At 51.7% G+C, this 17,996-nt stretch overlaps 2 protein-coding genes across 10 annotated transcripts in view; one reads left to right on the top strand and one right to left on the bottom strand.

The window, feature by feature from the left end:
• Window positions 1-22: 22 nt before the first annotated feature.
• gdpd4b (glycerophosphodiester phosphodiesterase domain containing 4b) lies at window positions 23-6,980 on the top strand. 5 transcript variants are annotated; one of them, XM_086225960.1, is made up of 18 exons: window positions 329-492; window positions 603-682; window positions 1,432-1,683; window positions 1,897-2,118; window positions 2,218-2,321; window positions 2,556-2,649; window positions 2,739-2,798; window positions 3,579-3,677; window positions 3,761-3,854; window positions 3,948-4,093; window positions 4,210-4,292; window positions 4,370-4,520; window positions 4,801-5,025; window positions 5,095-5,252; window positions 5,326-5,473; window positions 5,777-5,859; window positions 6,190-6,269; window positions 6,819-6,980. In XM_086225960.1, exons 4-18 carry the CDS (start codon window positions 1,957-1,959, stop codon window positions 6,926-6,928), a joined length of 1,797 nt encoding a protein of 598 aa, XP_086082086.1. In that variant the 5' UTR covers window positions 329-492; window positions 603-682; window positions 1,432-1,683; window positions 1,897-1,956; the 3' UTR covers window positions 6,929-6,980. The 5 variants fall into 5 exon arrangements, with proteins under 5 accessions (XP_086082087.1, XP_086082086.1, XP_086082088.1 ...); XM_086225962.1 differs by having other exon boundaries at window positions 603-729; XM_086225961.1 differs by lacking the exons at window positions 329-492; window positions 603-682 and adding an exon at window positions 23-283.
• The window catches only part of myo7ab (myosin VIIAb), a 36,994-nt gene continuing 25,248 nt past the window's right edge, over window positions 6,251-17,996 (bottom strand). For 4 of the 5 annotated variants that reach the window (XM_086225952.1, XM_086225955.1, XM_086225954.1 and 1 more), the window contains 21 exons: window positions 17,649-17,768; window positions 15,964-16,137; window positions 15,650-15,877; window positions 15,169-15,339; window positions 14,980-15,097; window positions 14,770-14,896; window positions 14,005-14,174; window positions 13,736-13,926; window positions 13,379-13,503; window positions 13,139-13,296; window positions 12,690-12,843; window positions 12,285-12,440; window positions 12,076-12,181; window positions 11,621-11,734; window positions 11,375-11,462; window positions 11,179-11,285; window positions 10,462-10,647; window positions 10,130-10,246; window positions 9,938-10,021; window positions 9,739-9,858; window positions 6,252-8,502 (listed from right to left, as the gene is read on the bottom strand). In XM_086225952.1, the coding sequence (XP_086082078.1) occupies window positions 8,410-8,502; window positions 9,739-9,858; window positions 9,938-10,021; window positions 10,130-10,246; window positions 10,462-10,647; window positions 11,179-11,285; window positions 11,375-11,462; window positions 11,621-11,734; window positions 12,076-12,181; window positions 12,285-12,440; window positions 12,690-12,843; window positions 13,139-13,296; window positions 13,379-13,503; window positions 13,736-13,926; window positions 14,005-14,174; window positions 14,770-14,896; window positions 14,980-15,097; window positions 15,169-15,339; window positions 15,650-15,877; window positions 15,964-16,137; window positions 17,649-17,768 (2,907 nt within the window). In that variant the 3' untranslated portion in view covers window positions 6,252-8,409. Of the gene's footprint in view, window positions 8,503-9,738; window positions 9,859-9,937; window positions 10,022-10,129; window positions 10,247-10,461; window positions 10,648-11,178; window positions 11,286-11,374; window positions 11,463-11,620; window positions 11,735-12,075; window positions 12,182-12,284; window positions 12,441-12,689; window positions 12,844-13,138; window positions 13,297-13,378; window positions 13,504-13,735; window positions 13,927-14,004; window positions 14,175-14,769; window positions 14,897-14,979; window positions 15,098-15,168; window positions 15,340-15,649; window positions 15,878-15,963; window positions 16,138-17,648; window positions 17,769-17,996 lie in introns of all 5 variants that reach the window. The other variant, XM_086225953.1, reaches the window with a different exon arrangement.

Raw genomic sequence — 17,996 nt, 5'->3', positions numbered from 1 at the left:
CGTCACTGAGGCGACAGGTGGCAGTCGCAGCCGCGCGGTTGCAGCATCAACAAGGCATCGACGCAACAGATGTAAAGTTCATTAGTGTAACACGTATTTCCGTCACGAGTTTCAAAATAAGAGTAGCACGCGCTCGTGCGTTCCACTTTAGAAGTGGCGATCAGGACTAAACCGACTTCGTTCCGCTGGCGGTGTGAATGAGAAGTTCCGGGACCCGAGAAGGGCCACGATCATGAATTACTTTTTCCTGAGAGAATTATTGCAGCACCTCAAGACAACCAAGGTTGGTTTCTTGATCTCATGACGTAAACAACGAGTTAGTCAGTCTAGTGACTTGGAGACCCCAAGACATACAAAGATGTAAGATGAGTTGAAGAAGTGACTTGACAAGTGGGAGGAATTTCTTCTCTCGTTCCTCTCGGTCTGCCCTTAACAACAAGCTAACAAAAGCTAACATGCTATTCTACCATCAACATTTACAGAACCGTAAAGGTGAGTCCGTGCGTGTTGAAGTGTTTTTGATGGCACGTAGTTGCGCTTCCGGTGCCGTCGAGCTAACGGTGGCTAACTTGACTCCTCATCATAACGGACGACCTGCTCAGGACCTCACGGATGACCGAGCAGCAGCAGCGCGCCGCCGCTTCCTCTCCTCTCTTCACCGGCAGGCACAACCGACGTGGAGGTACCAAGGCCGGCGTGTTTGTCCGGGTTCTGTCCGTTAACATCGAGGTACCAAAGCCGTCTTCGTGACGATGTGGCTCGAATCCAGTTCCAGCGATGCTAGTAGCTCTGAAGTCTGCGACATCTCCCCTGTCTCACCAGACTTCACCGTAAAACCGATCATTTTTAGAATATAACCTGCTTGGTGGCTGATCCGCAGGGCAGATCATGGATTTTAACATCTTGATATATTTTGCAGGCTCCACGCTTAAATTCGGCACCAATAAAACACACACACGAGGGTTCAAGCCACATCAGCAAACTGAGATAAAACATCTGATGAGCTGAAGAGCGCGTCTGTTTAGTCCCGCGCTCCCGTGGAAAACAGCAGCTGGATGAAGGGAATCTGGCAACACGGTCCCCTACACGCGTAGGCCTGTCAATCACTGCAACATGACATACTTCTGTTGACATTAATATGTCATGTTGCAGTGATTGAGGACAACTTTAGTCAAGTCTTTCTTTTCCAGTGTTAAATCCTGCACCCAGCAGTGTGTTTGTGATCACTGACAACAAATGAAAAATTCCACGCCAGATCAATAAATGGCGGAACCAGGACTTCCACTGTGGTTTAACCTGCTCGTTTCTTATCTGTGCATGTAAAGAAAGTCAGTATCAGTAGATGACACCCACAGGGAGGCTCCCAGCTGGCTGACATGTCCCCTGCACAGATAACAGCAATAATGACCTCAGATTCTCTGATTTGAACAGGAGTTTTTTGACCCGAGGAAGCCAGAAGTAAACGACCTGAAGGGGCCGGCCGTTTCTGACACATGCCTGGAATCTGGGGCAGATTTCTGCTGATTTCCTGTGTTGAGGAGCAACAAACCACAATAATCTCCAGCGAGAGGCCGGGTCACGCTGAGTTTTATCACATTCAGGTTGTAACCTGCTGCTGTAAAAAGTCCACAATTCAAGGATCCTTCAGGCTTCAGTTCTGTTTCTGATTCGTCCAAAAATGATGTGAGTTTAATACACCAGTGTTTTGATGGTCGTGGAACGCTGTCTGCCCCCGAGTGGGGGGGGGGGGGGCACGTCCTCAGTCTGCTCCATCAACCAAAAATGATCAGGTTTCCCATCCCTCTCACTCCACACACACACACACACACACACACACACACACACACACACAGTGGTGCTCATCCCTCATGACTGTGTTGTGTTTCTGTGTGTCAGGTGTATCTGAGCAGGATGGCGAGGAGTGTGTCCGAGTGTGTGTGAGCTACCACGTCCACGATGGCCCCGCTGCAGTTCCGGGTGCTGCGGGGCCTCCGTGCTAAACTCCTGCGTCGCTACGAGCACCGGCCGCTGGTGTCGTGTCTGGCCGGCCTGTACGGCTGCAGGTGGAGGCGCTATGAGAGGAGCTGCATCCAGCCGGGAGAGTGGTGCTGCAGCGGGGTGAGCCTGACGCCCCCCCCCCCCCCCCCCCCCCCCACACACACACACACACACACAGTCGCCAGTCATTCATTGTCTCTCGTGTTTCGGGTCTGGCAGGTGGAAGGTGCCAGCTTCGCTCTGCTGGTGGCGACGTTCTGTGTGTTGCTGGTGTTTCTCTACTTCTGGGGACAAGCGCAGAATGACTACAATGACTTTGACTGGTGGGTGGAGCCAGATTTAGTCCAAACCGGAGCGGGTGTGTGTGTGTGTGTGTGTGTGTGTGTGTGGGGGGGGGGGGGTCATCTGTGGAAATCACTGCTGTTGGCTCTCCTCTCCAGTTGTGATGTAGCTGATGATGTAACAGCATCCATGCTAACCTCCTCAGCCGCCATTGTTGTTCTGAACCAACTGTGTTACTGAGTCACACCTCAGGACCTCCGGGTTCGTGTCTGCAGGTTTAACTTTGGGAACTTGGGCTTCTGGTTCCCCTGGTCTGTGGTGCTGCTGGTGGTCGCCGCAGGGTTCTTCACCTATGTCACGGTTCTCATGGTGAGGCACCAACATGCAGCTGGGCGAGCAGATGTGAGAGCAGATGTGACAGCATGACTAACGTGTGTGTGTGTGTGTTCTCTGTGCAGCTGCTGGCAGTGTGTTTATTATCAGAGGGCCAGAAACTCTTTCTACACTGGAGTCACAAGGTGAATGTGCTCTCTCTCTGCCACTGAATCTGTGCGTGTGCCAATGATCGCTCAGGTTTGCCTGAGGAGAGGAGGAGTCCGGCCTCCGGATCTCAGCGGGTCCAGAGGGCCTGTGAGGTTTCACACCAGAGCTTTAATGGGTTGTACTGGTTTAGTTTCAGCTCCTCCTGATCACGGCAGCAGGAGGCTCACTACATCACACTCAACAATCTAATAAATGGATCTAAATGGGTCTCAGCTGTCCTCTGGGACTCAAAATGAACCAAAAGGATTTTGATGGTCAAAGTTCCACATCAGCCTGGCATACAACTGAAGTGGAACTTGTAGTTTTTGAGTGGTTAAATTCATGCTCGCTTATCTTGAAGGAGTGTGGAGAATTAGTGCCATCTAGAGGTCAAACTGGAGATTGCGCCCCTCGCCTCAGCCCTCTTGCAGCTCTACACCAGCTGCTGCCAGGCTCGTCTAACTATGGCACACAAGCGCTCAGAATTGGTTTTTTAAAGTTGTGAGGGTGGAAGCTGCTGGGCAACAGCAGCACCAACCCCTCGGAACCAGAACAACCGTCAGGAAGATGACACTCGCAGACCATAAAATTCAAATATTGGATCAAAACGGCGCTGTGAAAACGACATCACGATACAAGTTTGCTTTTTCACATCCGCCCACAAAATGAAACACAAGCAACCGTTGAAACGCAGGTTTTCTGAATGGAGTTTGGTGGGGCTTCAGGTCAGGTTTCCCTTCTTATTTGTGGATGATGATGTTTATTCTCGCTGTCAGATCGGGATCTTGGTGAGTCTGACCTTCGCCGTCGTAGCCACTGCCGTTCTGTCTGACCTGTGGACCAAAGAGTGGACGACATTGCTTCTGTCCTTCCAGGTGACCTTCGTTCTGTCTCCCTCACTCAGTTCTCAGCCTTGTTTCCCCTCCTGAAAACAGGTTTTGTCTTCTGTCACGACCAGGTAACGGCTCCTTACCTGCATGTGGGAGGAGTCTTACTGATGACCGTGCTGGCCTGGCCAATCGCTTTGCATTTCTTCCATATGAGCAGCAGAGGTCAAGTCTGAGTTTGGACCCTGAGGTTTCGTGAAACTGTTGGTTGTGGTTGTATAGAACTCTGGATGTTCTTGTCTTGCTTGTGTGATTCAGTCAGGCGGGTTCTGATCATGGGGTTCTACCTGAGCACCCTGCTGGTGCTCTACTTGGTTCCCCTCGGTTTGTATTCGCCTTGCATCATAGAGGAGGGGACCCTGGGCCCCGCGCCGGCCCTCATCGGTCACAGAGGGGCCCCCATGGTGAGCTGACGGCATCCTCGCTCACATGTATCGCCTGGAGCTGTGGGTATTGGTGGTGCATTGAGAGTGAGTTTGTGTGTGTGTGTGTGTGTGTGTGTGTGTGCGCGTGTGTGCAGCTGGCTCCAGAAAACACGCTCATGTCGTTTGAGAAGGCTGTGGAAGCAGGAAGTGACGGTCTAGAGACGGACGTCACCATCAGGTTGGTAAATCGAAGCCTCATCACGTTCTGGTCCTCTCACAAGAAGTGACATCACTGTTGTCCCATCGTGGTTGCAGCCTCGACGGCGTCCCCTTCCTGATGCACGATCGCACGCTACAACGGACCACAGACGTCGACCAGGTTTATCCCAACCGGACGGAAGCCTCTGCCGCCATGTTCACCTGGGCCGAGCTGGAGAGCCTGAACGCCGGAGCCTGGTTCCTGGCTGTGAGTCACTGGCAGGAGACGGCGGTCTTGGCGTCTGCTCTGTCCCTGCTGTCACAAACCAGGAGCTCAATACTCGGCTCTTCTGGGTCGAGTGCTTGAGTCTGGCTGGCTGGAGGGGTTCTGCAAGTCCGAGCTGCCCCGGCGTTCTCCACCTCCTGCTGTTTCTATTATCACATCTTTTATTGTCTGTAGCGCAACTAAACTTCAGGATGAGCCGTTTTCTAAAAACTGGGTAGAAAGTACGGATCTTGGTTCATCAGACGATGTTTGTGGGTTCCAGAATGATCCATTCGGCACTGCCAGATCTCTACAAGCAGCGGAGCAACGGCGGGCATTAAACCAGTCGGTGTGCAGCCTGCAGGCCTTCCTCCAGTTGGCCGCTCACACATCCAAACTGGTGATCTTTGACCTCTACCGTCCTCCCAGAGGTCACCCTCACCGAGACACCTGGATCCAGCGTACGCTGGAGGTCATCCAGAACGAGTCCTCCATCCACTCGTCACAGGTGCGTCTCAGGTTGTGAACTTCCAGATGTTTCTGGGACCAGAGAAACACTGGGCTGTCCCCCCTCCAGGTGCTCTGGTTGCCCTCCCACCTGCGAGCGCTGGTCCAGGAGCTCGACCCAGACCTGCAGCAGACATCAGGCACTCGGCTCCCCCTGGAGGAGCTCCAGAGCAGCCGCATCGTCAGACTCAACCTCCACTACAGCTCCATGTCGCCAGAGCTCATCAGGTCTGGCCGTCCGCATCAAAGCAGCGGCCGGTGCTGCGGACCGGCACCTGATGTTGTGGTCTGTTGTGTGTAGAAGGTATGCAGCCGTGAACATCAGCACCAACCTGTACGTGATCAGCCAGCCGTGGCTCTACTCGCTGGCCTGGTGCAGCGGCGTCCACTCGGTCACCACCAACGCCCCCCAGCTGCTCCGCACCATCAGCCTGCCTCTCTTCCTCATGGTGAGTCACTCGGCATTCTGCAGCGGCGTTCAGCTGACTTAACCAAACTGACCCGGTTGGGTCCGGTCCTTCACACCGTTCACCTCAGTCTGACCTGGTTTGTCTACACCAGACTTGAGAGGGACGCCGAGCGCTCCCGAATGGCGCTGACATCCCTCATGCAGGTGTGTGACTCCTAGATAAATAAAACCCAGTCAGTGGCGCTCAAAGGGTCTCCCAGTAAACACAGAAACTGTTGGATCAGAGGCGAAGATCCTGAGGTGAGAACTGCAGTTTGACCCTGATCCTCATGTCCTTCTCCAGACTCCAGACCAGTTCCAGCTGATGTGGATCCTCACAGATTTGATGTCTCTGCTGCTGATTGTCGCCATCGTGGTCTTTCACCGGTGAGGCTCATTGGTCCGCCAACAGAAGAGTGTGTGTGTGTGTGTGTGTGTGTGCGCTCCTCTTCCATTTTAAGATGCTTCCATGCGTTCACTGAGTTGTGGCTCACGAGTGGAGGTGAGGTTTTTGTTGAGTTTCATTTGTGATCGTTTTGACGTTTCTGCTCACCAGGACAGCCGTCCTGCTGACGTCGACAGAGACCAAGTATTAAAAAGCTCCTTTACGTGGGCCGATGATGACATCATAACCCACAGATCTGACCTTTATTCAGCCTCACGTTTGAACAGTTGAACTGGATCGTGGTCAAAGGGTCGTGTTGTGTTTGTGTGCAGGTGGCGAGAGCGAGGTTTGGCGTTCTACTCCAGACGCCAAACCAGGCTGGAGAACGGAACGTACAGCAAGTTCAAAACAGGCAAGTTAGGAACACGAGGAGACGTTTCACACATGGATTAAACATGGTTTATTCCACAGGTCAAAGGTCAGCACCACTGTCACATGATGCTCAGCTAAGGATGATGATAGAGTATTAGGTCATGTGATCCCAGGCGCTGTTCCTCTGCTAGCAGTGTAGGTCCAAAAGTTGTGGCTGGAGTAGTGTTTAGGTGAAGGAAGTACTCTGAGTACTCTAGTATTTCATGTACTGCATTTGTACTGTTACTGTAAAGAGTTTTAGAGGCTCCTAGATCTAAATGTACTCACTAAACTCTGGTACTTCCTGTTTTTGGATGGAAATATTACAAGGGACCTCAAGCATTTGAACTCTCCTGGTACCAAGTGAGAACCCGAATGAGCAGGATCCAGCTGCAGGGTCCGGCTGCAGGGTCCAGCTGCAGGATCCAGCTGCAGGATCCAGCTGCAGGGTCCGGCTGCAGGGTCCAGCTGCAGGGTGCTGGCTCTGCTTCACTGCTGTTCCACGGTGGAACAGTTCTGTTAATATTCCGTCTGTCTGGGTCCGTCTCAGAGATGAGTGACATCTGGTCCGTGTCCAGCTGCAACTCCCAAGCAGAGAAGCTGCCGAGCCTGGCGACCGACTCAGAGAGGAGCCAACATGGCTGCCTGGAGAACGTCTGAGCCAAACAGGAAGTGTGCTGCTCTGTTGGTCAAATAAAGAATCTCAAATGCTTCTGGATTGGTGGCTGATTTTATATGACAGTCATGTGATCGAGGATCACTGTCACTCATAGGTTTGTGCTTAAGATGGAAGTTCGTTTTCTACAGTTTTAGGACATCAAGGCCACAAGATTAAATAATGAAACATTGGAATAAGAAAGAAGGCGGTTTTCACGCATCTCATCGTTAGTTTGGGTTTTCTGGCTCTCGTCTCAGGCAGCGAGTCAAACAGACACCAACCCTCTTTGTAAAAGACGATTTATTTACTTCTACTTCAGCATCAGAGACGCAGCGCTTGCCTTCAGAGCAAAGTGACGTTGCGATTCGTACCGGAGGCTCAAATCAGTGCTAAGCATTCGTACATCAACGCTGGAGAAAGTGGCTTCACGTGCGCGGCTGTAGAAAACTGCTCGCCGCTGGTGGGCGGATCAGAGACTCCATGAGACTCTTAGGAAAGTTTGAAAGCCACACAGCAAAGCTATTGATCCACATTAGAGTTAGTAGAGGGCTAACAGGAAGTAGCCGTCTCTGGTGCTCCGCCCACAGAGCATGCTCAGTGGTTACCTCGCAGCAGCGGCAGCTGGAGCATCAGATACGTGTATTCATACAAGGACATGAAACATGGGGGCTTGACCTCTGAACCCTGGACACGTGAGGTCACTAGCCTCCACGTTCACACATCCAGAGGTGGAAACCAACCAGGAGCAGAAATGTGAGCCAAGGACACCTGAGGCCTCAACGCAGAGACGTCCTGTGTGTCTCTGGGCCTGGGGGCCACCAGGGGGCGTGGCCACCAGGGGGCACAGACAGTATTTATTTTTTTTGACTAAAAGATAAAACGTGTTCCCTCAAAGTAATTGTAGCTCCTTGTACAAGTTATGACTTCTGGTCACAAATTAATTGAGGGAACAAGTTTCACTTTGTAACCTCAAAGTATCTGTTCAGTTCTGAGTTGTGAGGGTCCAGGGGCGGGTCCGGGGGCGGGTCCGGGGGCGGGTGAGGTCTCAGAACATTCACTGACATTTTGACACGAGACGTTTGTCTCTGTCATGAGGCTCCAGCTTTCTTTGGCGCCTACTTAGATTTGATCTGCTGGAACAGTGAATAAATAAGGATCCTCCTGAAAAATGAATCTTCCAACACAAACAAAGAACATTTGAGTCTTGACGGGAACCGGCGGTGAGGGTTCCGCTGGCGAGCGTGGCGTTCTCCAAATCAATGATGATTTAGCAAAAGCTGATAAACAATGAGCTGGTGCAACGGTGGAGGAGCAGGAGGCTACGTGGGTGTCGGCAGAAGCTCACTGAAAGGCAACTGGTGAGTTTTAAGACGTTGACATGGCGCCGTCACAGCTGCAGTGACGACTCAGAGAAACACGGCTTGCAAAGCGTGCGTAGGTGTGGATTTACCAGCGTGACTCATCTTCCGCACCGGCCATCGGCTCACTTGCTGTTACCGCGGGAGCTTCGCTGTTTGGTCATGGTGGTCAGCATCTGGCTGATGTAAGATGTCAGAAGGTCATCCATCTTGTAGCCCTGAGGGGGTGAGAGGTGTTGACAGGTGTGTGATGTCATTAACGGCTACTTCCTGGGACCATTTCAGGCTTTCAGGGTTAAAAGAGCTCCATACAAAGTTAGCACTAACAAGGTAACTTTATACTTCATTCTACCTCTACACCACAGTCCAGGTAGAAGTACTGCACCTCCGCCTCATAGAAGGAATAAAACAGCAAAGTTTAAAAATATAAAAGTTAATAATCAGTCGAGTGGCTTCACAGGAAGTAGATGAGGAAGGTGTGACTCATAGCTCCGCCTCCTGCCTCTGCTGTCCCGCTTAACAGGTCATTGAACTCCGACGAGTGACCACGTGTGAAGGTAAAGCTCCCCTAACCAGTTGGTGAGACACTCCAGCTCTCCTCCTCCTCCTCCTCCTCCTCATCCCTCCTCTTCCTCTGCTCTCCTCCTCCTCTCCTCCTCTTCCTCTGCTCTCCTCCTCCTCCACTCCTCTTCCTCTGCTCTCCTCCTCCTCATCCCTCCTCTTCCTCTGCTCTCCTCCTCCTCCACCTCTGCTCTCCTCCTCCTCTCCTCCTCTTCCTCTGCTCTCCTCCTCCTCCACTCCTCTTCCTCTGCTCTCCTCCTCCTCATCCCTCCTCTTCCTCTGCTCTCCTCCTCCTCCACCTCTGCTCTCCTCCTCCACTCCTCCTCCTCTACTCTCCTCCTCCTCCTCTGCTCTCCTCCTCCTCCAATCCTCTTCCTCTGCTCTCCTCCTCCTCATCCCTCCTCTTCCTCTGCTCTCCTCCTCCTCCACTCCTCTTCCTCTGCTCTCCTCCTCCACTCCTCCTCCTCTACTCTCCTCCTCCTCCTCTGCTCTCCTCCTCCACTCCTCTTCCTCTGCTCTCCTCCTCCTCCGCTCTCCTCCTCCACTGCTCTCCTCCTCCTCCTCATCCCTCCTCCTCCACTCTCCTCTTCCTCTACTCTCCTCCTCCTCCACACCTCCTCCTCTGCTCTCCTCCTCCTCCACTGCTCTCCTCCTCCTCCTCATCCCTCCTCCTCCACTCTCCTCCTCCTCTACTCTCCTCCTCCACTGCTCTCCTCCTCCCTCCTCCTCTACTCTCCTCCTCCTCTGCTCTCCTCCTCCTCCTCATCCCTCCTCCTCCACTCTCCTCTTCCTCTACTCTCTTCCTCCTCTACTCTCCTCCTCCTCCACTCCTCCTCCTCTACTCTCCTCCTCCTCCACTCCTCTCCAGTCAGCCTGCTGCTTGGGTGACTCACCAGTGAGGTTTCACACAGCAGCTTGCTGCCTCGCACCAGGTTCCCGATGGTGATGTGGAAGTAGGTGTTGCCGCTGCTCCAGTTGGAGATCTTGGTGAACGGGTGAGTGGTGAGCAGGTCCTGCACCAACAGGCGAACCTTTATCTTAGTTACCAAGTCACCTCGGGAATTTTGTTGGAGACAAACTGACTGGACCCACCTTGGACTTGAGATCAATCAGACTGACTCCATGCTTGTTGATGGCTATCAGGAGGGTTTCTGGGTAATTGGGATCCGTTGTTTGCTGCAAAAAGAACAAATCAAACAATAAAAACATGTTTGCTACTTGTGAATGTCTCAGTTTCTGAGAGAACAAACGAGTAGAACTGAAGCTGAATTTCGGCGTCGTCACCTTGACCTCAAAGAAGGCCGAACCGAACGTGGGCCACTTGAAGATGATTTTGAGGAAGGAGAGTTTGGCCTCTTCTCGAGTCTTCCCCAAGTGCTTGTTGAACAGCGACATGATGGACTGAAGGAGGAAAACCAGCAGAACATTGAACAGGTTCCTGCACTCCGACCCAGTCTGGACCTGAGCAACATCAACGCAGCAGAACCTCCAGCTGCCTGATGTCAATCTGGATTTTTTCTCCAAAACCAAAGATTTAGTTGTGAGAGCCGATGTGGTTGTGACTCGCCAATTTGAATGAACGAGTGTGTTTGTGCTGCTCTGCTGCATCAGCTCACCCTCTTCCAGTCGTCGGGGGACAGATGTCTCGTCTGGTCCTGAGGGACCAGCTCCTTCAGGATCTTGGACATGTTGTGGAAATGGGTTTTATCATCCTCGAACTTCACCCTGTAGATCAGCGCCGCCAGCTGATGCACCTCGTCCCTGGAGCACTTGTGGTAGCCTCGCAGGTACTTGGGCAGCTCCTGCTCAGTCACATCCAGCACGCAGCCACGCCGGACGTTTCATTTTAGTTTCAAAGGAACACAGCAACTACACCTCTGTGCTGCATTCAGGAGTTGAGACGATCTGACTGCTACTTAGCTTAGCACAATGAATAGTGTGAGTGGCAGGTGTTAGCATAGCTCCTCCCGAGTCATCAAATACACGAGACATGATAATGAGACATCGTAATTTAGAATCAGGGACGCAGTCGACCGTCCCGCTGCCTTTCACTATGCTAAGCTAACCAGGGCAGAGGAGAAGAGTCGCCTCCTCTCTGGGGAGGACGCACGATCAGATGCATTCACTGAAAAGTTACCGTGTTCCTCAAACTGCCATTTATGTGGCTTCATACGTGTTGTGTGTATTCTTTCATCGTGATTCCTCTTATTCTGTTTTAACCAACAGAGAGAGAGACTGAAATATCAGTAATAAAGCAAGTATCCGTATCTGAAAGGCCTCTTCCTTCTTCTACATGCTCACTATCTCTGACAGCTGTTGCCGAGGCAACTCACCTGGTAGTAGTGGAAGATGGAGTCGGCCATGGCGTCTTTTCCTGGTACCGTATTGGTCCACAGCTTCTTCATGAAGAACACCTGGTAGGTCAGGGAAGGCACGGCACCTGCAGCCCGACGAGAGCCAGAAACCAGGTCAAGCACTGAGAGGCAGAATGAGAAGCCGGCTGTGCTGCCGCTCCTCCGCTCATCGTACCGTCTTTGACATGTCTGGCTTTCTTGATCCAGTCGGTCAGGTGCCTCACGAAGTCGAAGAAGAAGTCGCCATCTGGCACGCTGATGACCTGGAGAACCACAAAAGCATTCGCCGGCATTCCAACGTTATTTCTGATGCAGCAGTTGGACACTCCAAATATCCACTTGAACATTCTTTCACAACATCCTGACGGCGATTCTGCTCTTCAGCAGCATGAAGACCGCCGGGCAGCGGATGTGTCATCACCTTGTCGGTGATCTTGACGAAAAGACTGAAACCCTCCGAGGATTTGAGCATGAGGCGTCCAGAGATGTTGTGGCAGAAGTCTTTGGCCTTGGTGCTCGACTCCACCTCGAACACCTGCGACACACACAAGCCACGACCACCAGGTGAGGGAGCATCAGGATGGGTGCTGAGGCTTTCCCGTGGATCAGGAGGTCTGCTGCGCTGGGCCGTCTCCTCCTACCAGGGTCACTGCTCCAGTGTTGTTTTCATTCCTGGAGGAACTTCTAATCAAGTACAAACTGTTGCTTCCATCCATCCCCCTACCCCAGCTAGCTGATCCCTACCAGAGGCTCCAGCCCCCCTCACACCTCACGGCCCCCTCGCTCCAGAACCAGACCCAAGATAGCTGAACTCCTTTTGTCCTCTTCGGTTTCTGATATGATCATAATGTGGATGTTGTATTCGTGGACACTGACCTCATCAGAGTCATCGGGGAAGTAAACCTTGTGGAAGATCTGAGTGGTTTTGTGCTGGATGGCTTCCACCTCCACCAGGTGAGGAGGGTACTTCCTGGATCCGTTCCTACCCCCAACAGAAGGGAGGAGAGATGAAGACATACCAGTCCGAGCTGACAGATACCTACACGGTACGTGTGTGTGTGTGTGTGTGTGCGCGCACGTGTTACCGTAAGGCCTTCTGTAGCCGCTGCATGCAGTCTGGAGCCAGTGGGTAGTGTTTCTTAGCTTGGAGAAACTTCTGGACGTGAGGCAGCAGGATGTTACTGGGAGGAAACAGACCAGTGCAGAGCCACAGCAGCTCCCAGCCTTTCTCCTCACTGTACCTGCAGAGAGAGAGAGAGAGACACACACACACACACACACACACACACACACACAGTTGAAAAACGTTTGTTGAATGCTCTGCTTTAGAAACTCGTCACATCATGGAGGAATCCATCGTCATGAACATCTCAAGTGTGGAGAGTTGATTCTTCACATTCTGAAGCATCTTTGGAGCACGTGTGTGTGTGTGTGTGTGAGTGTGTGTGTGTGTGTGTGTGCGCGCGCGCGCGTTCAAGCTTTACACTCACTTGATGTGATTATCAGTGAGCTGTTTCAGGATCTGACAGAAGATTTCGTCCTTCAGAGGCTCGGCCTTCAGCGCCCCTTCAAAGATCTGGTCTGTGAGCTCGTTGACGGAGCGTGCTCGTTTGGACGGGTAGTCGCCCATGTACTTCATCACAGGTACGGCGACCGTTAAGACAGTTAACCAATAAAACCCTGGCCAGGACACATCCTGACTGACTGACATCATTTAGACTTGTCAAACCGCCTTTGACCTCTGACCGTCTGGACAAGAGCAGCAGCAGCAAATCAAACACGAGCGGTGGTATTTCTGAGGAGCGCTCAGAGTCTGAAAGCTAAAACGCTCAGTTACTCGTTCAATAATTCACTGGTAGGGGACTACTTTACTCTGTGGATTAATACACATCTGGTGCCCCTGTAGCATCATCAGCTGCGGCGCCGCACTCAAGGATATCCATGAACGCCAGGCAGGCCTCCTGAGAGAGCTCCTCGAGGGCTAAGACCTTCTTCAGTAGAGGCTGTTTGAGCGGCTCCCTGCTGCAGCTCCACAGACGCTCCTTCCCTCGGGCCTTGGAGATCATCACCCTGCTCAGAGTGCTCTTTGGAGGAGGCCTGAAAACGAGGAGGTGGTGAAGGATCATTTGCAGGGCAACTGTGAACTCGTAACGTGGCCAGGATGAATCCGGTAACACACCTGAAGTAGTCGTAGGAGAACTCCTCCAGCGTGTAGGCCTTGGATTTGTCCTCAGTGTCAGAAAGATTCATCTGGGACAAACTGACAGACTCTCGCCTCTGATCAGGAGTCATGGTCACCAGAGCCTGAGATGAAGGACGGCAGCCAGTTACGCAGTGGAGGTCACAGAGGAGTGTCTCCACCTCGTGTGCATTTCATCTTTTTCAAAAACAACCACAACAGCAAAATGGCGGCGTTCTTTCAGGTTACACTGATGGACGGGTGGTTAAAGAACTTTGCCAGCAGCTTCTCCCCTCAGCCTGAAGAACGGAGAAACCGCCCGTGAACCTCATTGATCGCCCGTGTGTTCTCACTCACCACCACGTCGTACTGCGGGCGGATGATAGTCGGCAGCACGTAGACGCAGTCAGCAGGGAAGTCTCCTCTCAGCTTGGTCCTGTCGTTGATGCCGTGAGCCCAACCAGAGTTCATCACATGCTCTCCGTCATGTTCGTCCAGGATGATCAGATCGCCCTTGGAGAAACTCAGGAAGGGGGAATCGGCCCCCGCTGGCACATGAAGAACACGGCACTCTGAGCACTGATGCCCATCAAGACGCTCAAAGGTTGATTTCCCCTGAATCTTACCAGGGTTGGGACAATCCAGCAGTCCCACCACGTACTTGGACCGCTTCCTCAGACCCTCCAGGAAGGTGACCACCAGGTCACGGATGTCCTCGGCGTTGTTGGAGGTGAAAGTGTACTCGTCTCCTTTGATGGTGGCCAGAGTGAAGCTCTGACCCTGAAGCTTCCCCCCTCTGGGAAACACAAGCCTCCTTAATCAGGCCGGTCAGATTCAAGACCAAAGCACTACATCACCTGATCTGAGAGGCAGTGAGGTCAGACGTGTACCAAAATCTGAAGTTAATCAGAACAAATGAATGTCTTTAATGGGTTTTTTTATATTTAGATGAAATTAACATGAGAACGGAGACAAAGCAGTCGTTGCAGGACTCAAACATGTTTGTCTGCTGCTGATGAACTGAACCTGGTGGAGGTTTACAGACGCAGAACTGGCAGCAAGTCTCCCTCACGCTCACCAGTGCATCATCAACACACAACACAAACAGTCCTGAAACAGAATAATAAATAACTTGCCTTTTGAATGAAATTAACTTTTTAAAAACATAGAATTCAGGAGCTTAAAGTTCCTCAGCAAATATCTGTGCTCAATTCAAGGGACTTTATTTATCTGTTGGGAACTTCCGTTGTGCAGAGAGCAGCGTGACCAGTTCACACATCTGACAACACACTGCAATACAACACATCGCGACAACGTAAGAAATGACATTTTTCTACTTTGATATAAAAGCATCATTTTCAGGGGTCTAACTGTGACGTGGTGCGTCGCACCTGCTGCTGGACACGGCGATGATCTCTGGGAAGGAGAGCTCCAGAAGGACCTGCTCCTGCTCGTCTACAAAATAAACTCCAGTCCAGTTCACGGCTACGATGACGTCATTCTTGGGCAGACTTGGTCCTGTAAGGCCCGTAGAGAACAATGCACACTGAGACCCACCTCGCTGTCGCACTTAGATTGTGTAGCAGCTGTGTGTTACCAACCAGAGAACTTGAAGGCCTCGTAGAAGCGCGAGAAGAGTAAAGGCCACTTTAATCGAGCAAACGCCACCACGTCGTCCTTCACCCTCTGCGTGTTCTGCCTCCTCTTCAGGTGTAGTCCCTGCAGAGTTGGCGGTTGTTAGGTGTCACTCGAGCAGTAAGAGTTGGTTTGATCAGCGATGTAGTCGGTACCTTTTTGTGGGCGCTGATGATGAGCTGGGCCCACTTCTCTGCAGTCTTGGTGGATGTGACCTCTCTGTCGGGGATGTAGGAGGGGATGAGGCTGAGCAGGCGGTCCTGCAGGACCTCAGACCCATAATCCACGTAGTACTGCTGAGAGGCCAGCTCCGCCAGGTCCTCCTCCTGCCCCAGACCCCCCCCAGAGACTCATGAGCACACAGACCAACATCTGACATAGGTACACACTCTGGTTTGACACGGGGGCCTCGGAGCTCCTCGACACTGCAGCCCCTCTAGTGTCCCACTGCACTGAAGTTCTCTGCTCAGTTGAACTCAAGCACCAACTGAAGGAAGACAAAATCTCTCTGAATGATTTGATGTTTTTCTCAGCCATAATTGGTCCCCGGTGTCTCTCCTCCAGTGTGATTAAAGCCTGTGACTCCAAGTGTCGATCCCTGGTGGCGTCACTATCAAAGCAGCTGCTGCGGCTCACCTTCTCACAGCGGTACTCTCCAAACTTCACCCCTCGCACGATCTGCTGGTAAATCAGGTTTGTGGCGACGTGGTCGTCAGCAGGGTTGTGCCACGGGGTGAAGATCTCTTTCCTGAAGAACAGCCTCCAGGGGGCGTTCCTCTCCTGGGCACCCTGCTCCTTGGCGTACTGCTCACACTGGGAGACGGCGTCCATGACGTGGTCACTACCGCTGCCCAACGATGACACCTGAGGAACAGATGGGCAAACACAATATGAGCTCCGGATCGGAGCGCCAGTCCACTCCGGCTGCGTGGCACCAGGATGATTCTTACCTTGTCAAAGAGAGCGATGTACAGCGAGAAGCCGAAGCGATCCAGGAGGTTGATCTTGTCTGCCAGAGCGTTGCACAGCTCGCTGGCGGTGGTGGCCGAGTCGGCCAGGAGGGTCTTGGTGGTGCCGTCCATGAAAGTAACTGGTAGCATGATGGGCTTCTTAGATTTAGTGGCCTGGAAAGAAAAAAACATATTCAAGTTCAAATGGTTCACCAAAACCACAATCAACACCCAAAAAGACCCTGAAGGACATTAACTTTGGGGACAAGTCAGGTCCAGAGCTGAGCTGAACCTGGGCTCTGGTGGTTCCAGTTTCCTCTTCACACACGGAGATTTGGCAACTTTTTTGTTTGAATCTTTTTCTCTTTTTTAACTCAAGACAGATGTTGCAAGAACAGTTCTGATGTATTGCAGGTTTTGAAACTTATTTCACTCTGATATCAGTTAATGGTCGACCGATCGATCGGCCGGCCGATTAAATCGGCCGATTATTTAATTTGGTCGCGCCGATTTTCAGTCAGGCACATCTGCGGGCAGCTATTTACGACCCGGCGCAGCGCTGTTCATTCAGAACCAGAGGGCCAACAGGAAAGGCTTCAATTCTTATATTCCAGTGTCCTAAAGTCATATATTTGCTCTCATTATAAGTTGTAATCTGTTGCTTCATTTAGCGAAAGTAAAAACAAATAGCATTTTCTGCTCAAAATGAAACGTTGCTCGCTCATAGCCGTCAAGTCTCCCGTTTTGGCCGGGAAACTACCGTATTTCACCCCTCTTTCCCGCCCTCCTCCCGTATCAGTATTTTCCCGTAAATCTCCCGTATTATTCAAAATAAAAACATTCTCGTGCCTCTCCAAACTGAATTCCGTCACTGGCCTCGCGAGAATTACCGCCAGCAGTAGCCAGGGCGGAGTATCTGGTCCGCGGTCCGTGTAGTGAACAGAGACAGTGCCTCGGTCGCCCCCCCCCCCTCATTATAATGAATAAAGCCCCCCCCCCCCCTCATTATAATGAATAAAGCCCCCCCCCAACAACGCGCATCATAAGAAGTAGCGGGCCGTGCGCCGCGCGCCCCCCCCCGGTCGGCATCGGAAAATTTCCCTTATTTTCTCGACCAAAACTTGACTTTAACGCGTTAATTTGTTTAATTAGAAAGAAAGCATGAAAACGCTTTACTTTAGTTTTTATTTTGTGTCGTATTTCCGAGTAATGTCACTGTGGAACAGCGAGGGTCTCTCTCTCTCTCTCTCTCTCTCTCACACACACACACACACACACACACACACACACACACAAGTGTTGTGTTGTGCGTCCTCTTATTAGTATGATATTTTAGCATGCCAATTAAGGACAATACATAGCAAATAGGCCCAAAAAAATCGGCAGCTCATATCGGCCATCGGCTGACTCTGACTTCTAAATATCGGTATCGGCATCGGCTTTAGAAAAACCCATATCGGTCGACCTCTAATATCAGTGACGGCTTCCATGTTGATTGACGGGTGAACAGCTTTAGATCGCAGGAGCCTCCCTGCAACCAACCTCACGCGCTGCAGAGAAACTACAGAACGAACTCCCAAAGCTGCCTGTTGCAAAGAGCAATCAACACGATCTTTCAGCTCAGACAGATTCTGGCCTCAGCAGGAGGCCTGTGCTGCCTCTGTGTCTGCAGGAATGTTCAGTACCTGTAATTCCAACCAAGATGGCGGCTGGGTCCTGGTACGGTTGACAAACGTCCGTCTCAATCTTTCCTCACAATATGGAGCGTAACCAGGTGGACCGTTGTTCAGAAATGTCCGTAAATACTGACAACAGACGGAAAGAAAAAGATGAGGTACAAGAGGTGCTTGTAAGCGGATAAAAGGTCCTTCGATGTGGAGGACAGAACCCGCCAAATAATGTAGATAGTGTGTGTACAGAGTGGTGCCCTCTACTGGGTGATGCTGGCAAATGAAATGGAAGTGTTGCAGTGATGCGCGCTGCTGCAGTTCCACCTTAAACTGTGAGTTCCTGCCACCAGAGGAGAGTTCAAG

This window comes from Aulostomus chinensis, chromosome 15, assembly GCF_037954235.1.
Source record: "Aulostomus chinensis isolate RoL2024-O1b breed Wild chromosome 15, RoL_Achi_v1.0, whole genome shotgun sequence".
Lineage (NCBI taxonomy): Eukaryota > Metazoa > Chordata > Actinopteri > Syngnathiformes > Aulostomidae > Aulostomus > Aulostomus chinensis.
This window is presented reverse-complemented; position numbering and strand designations above follow the sequence as displayed.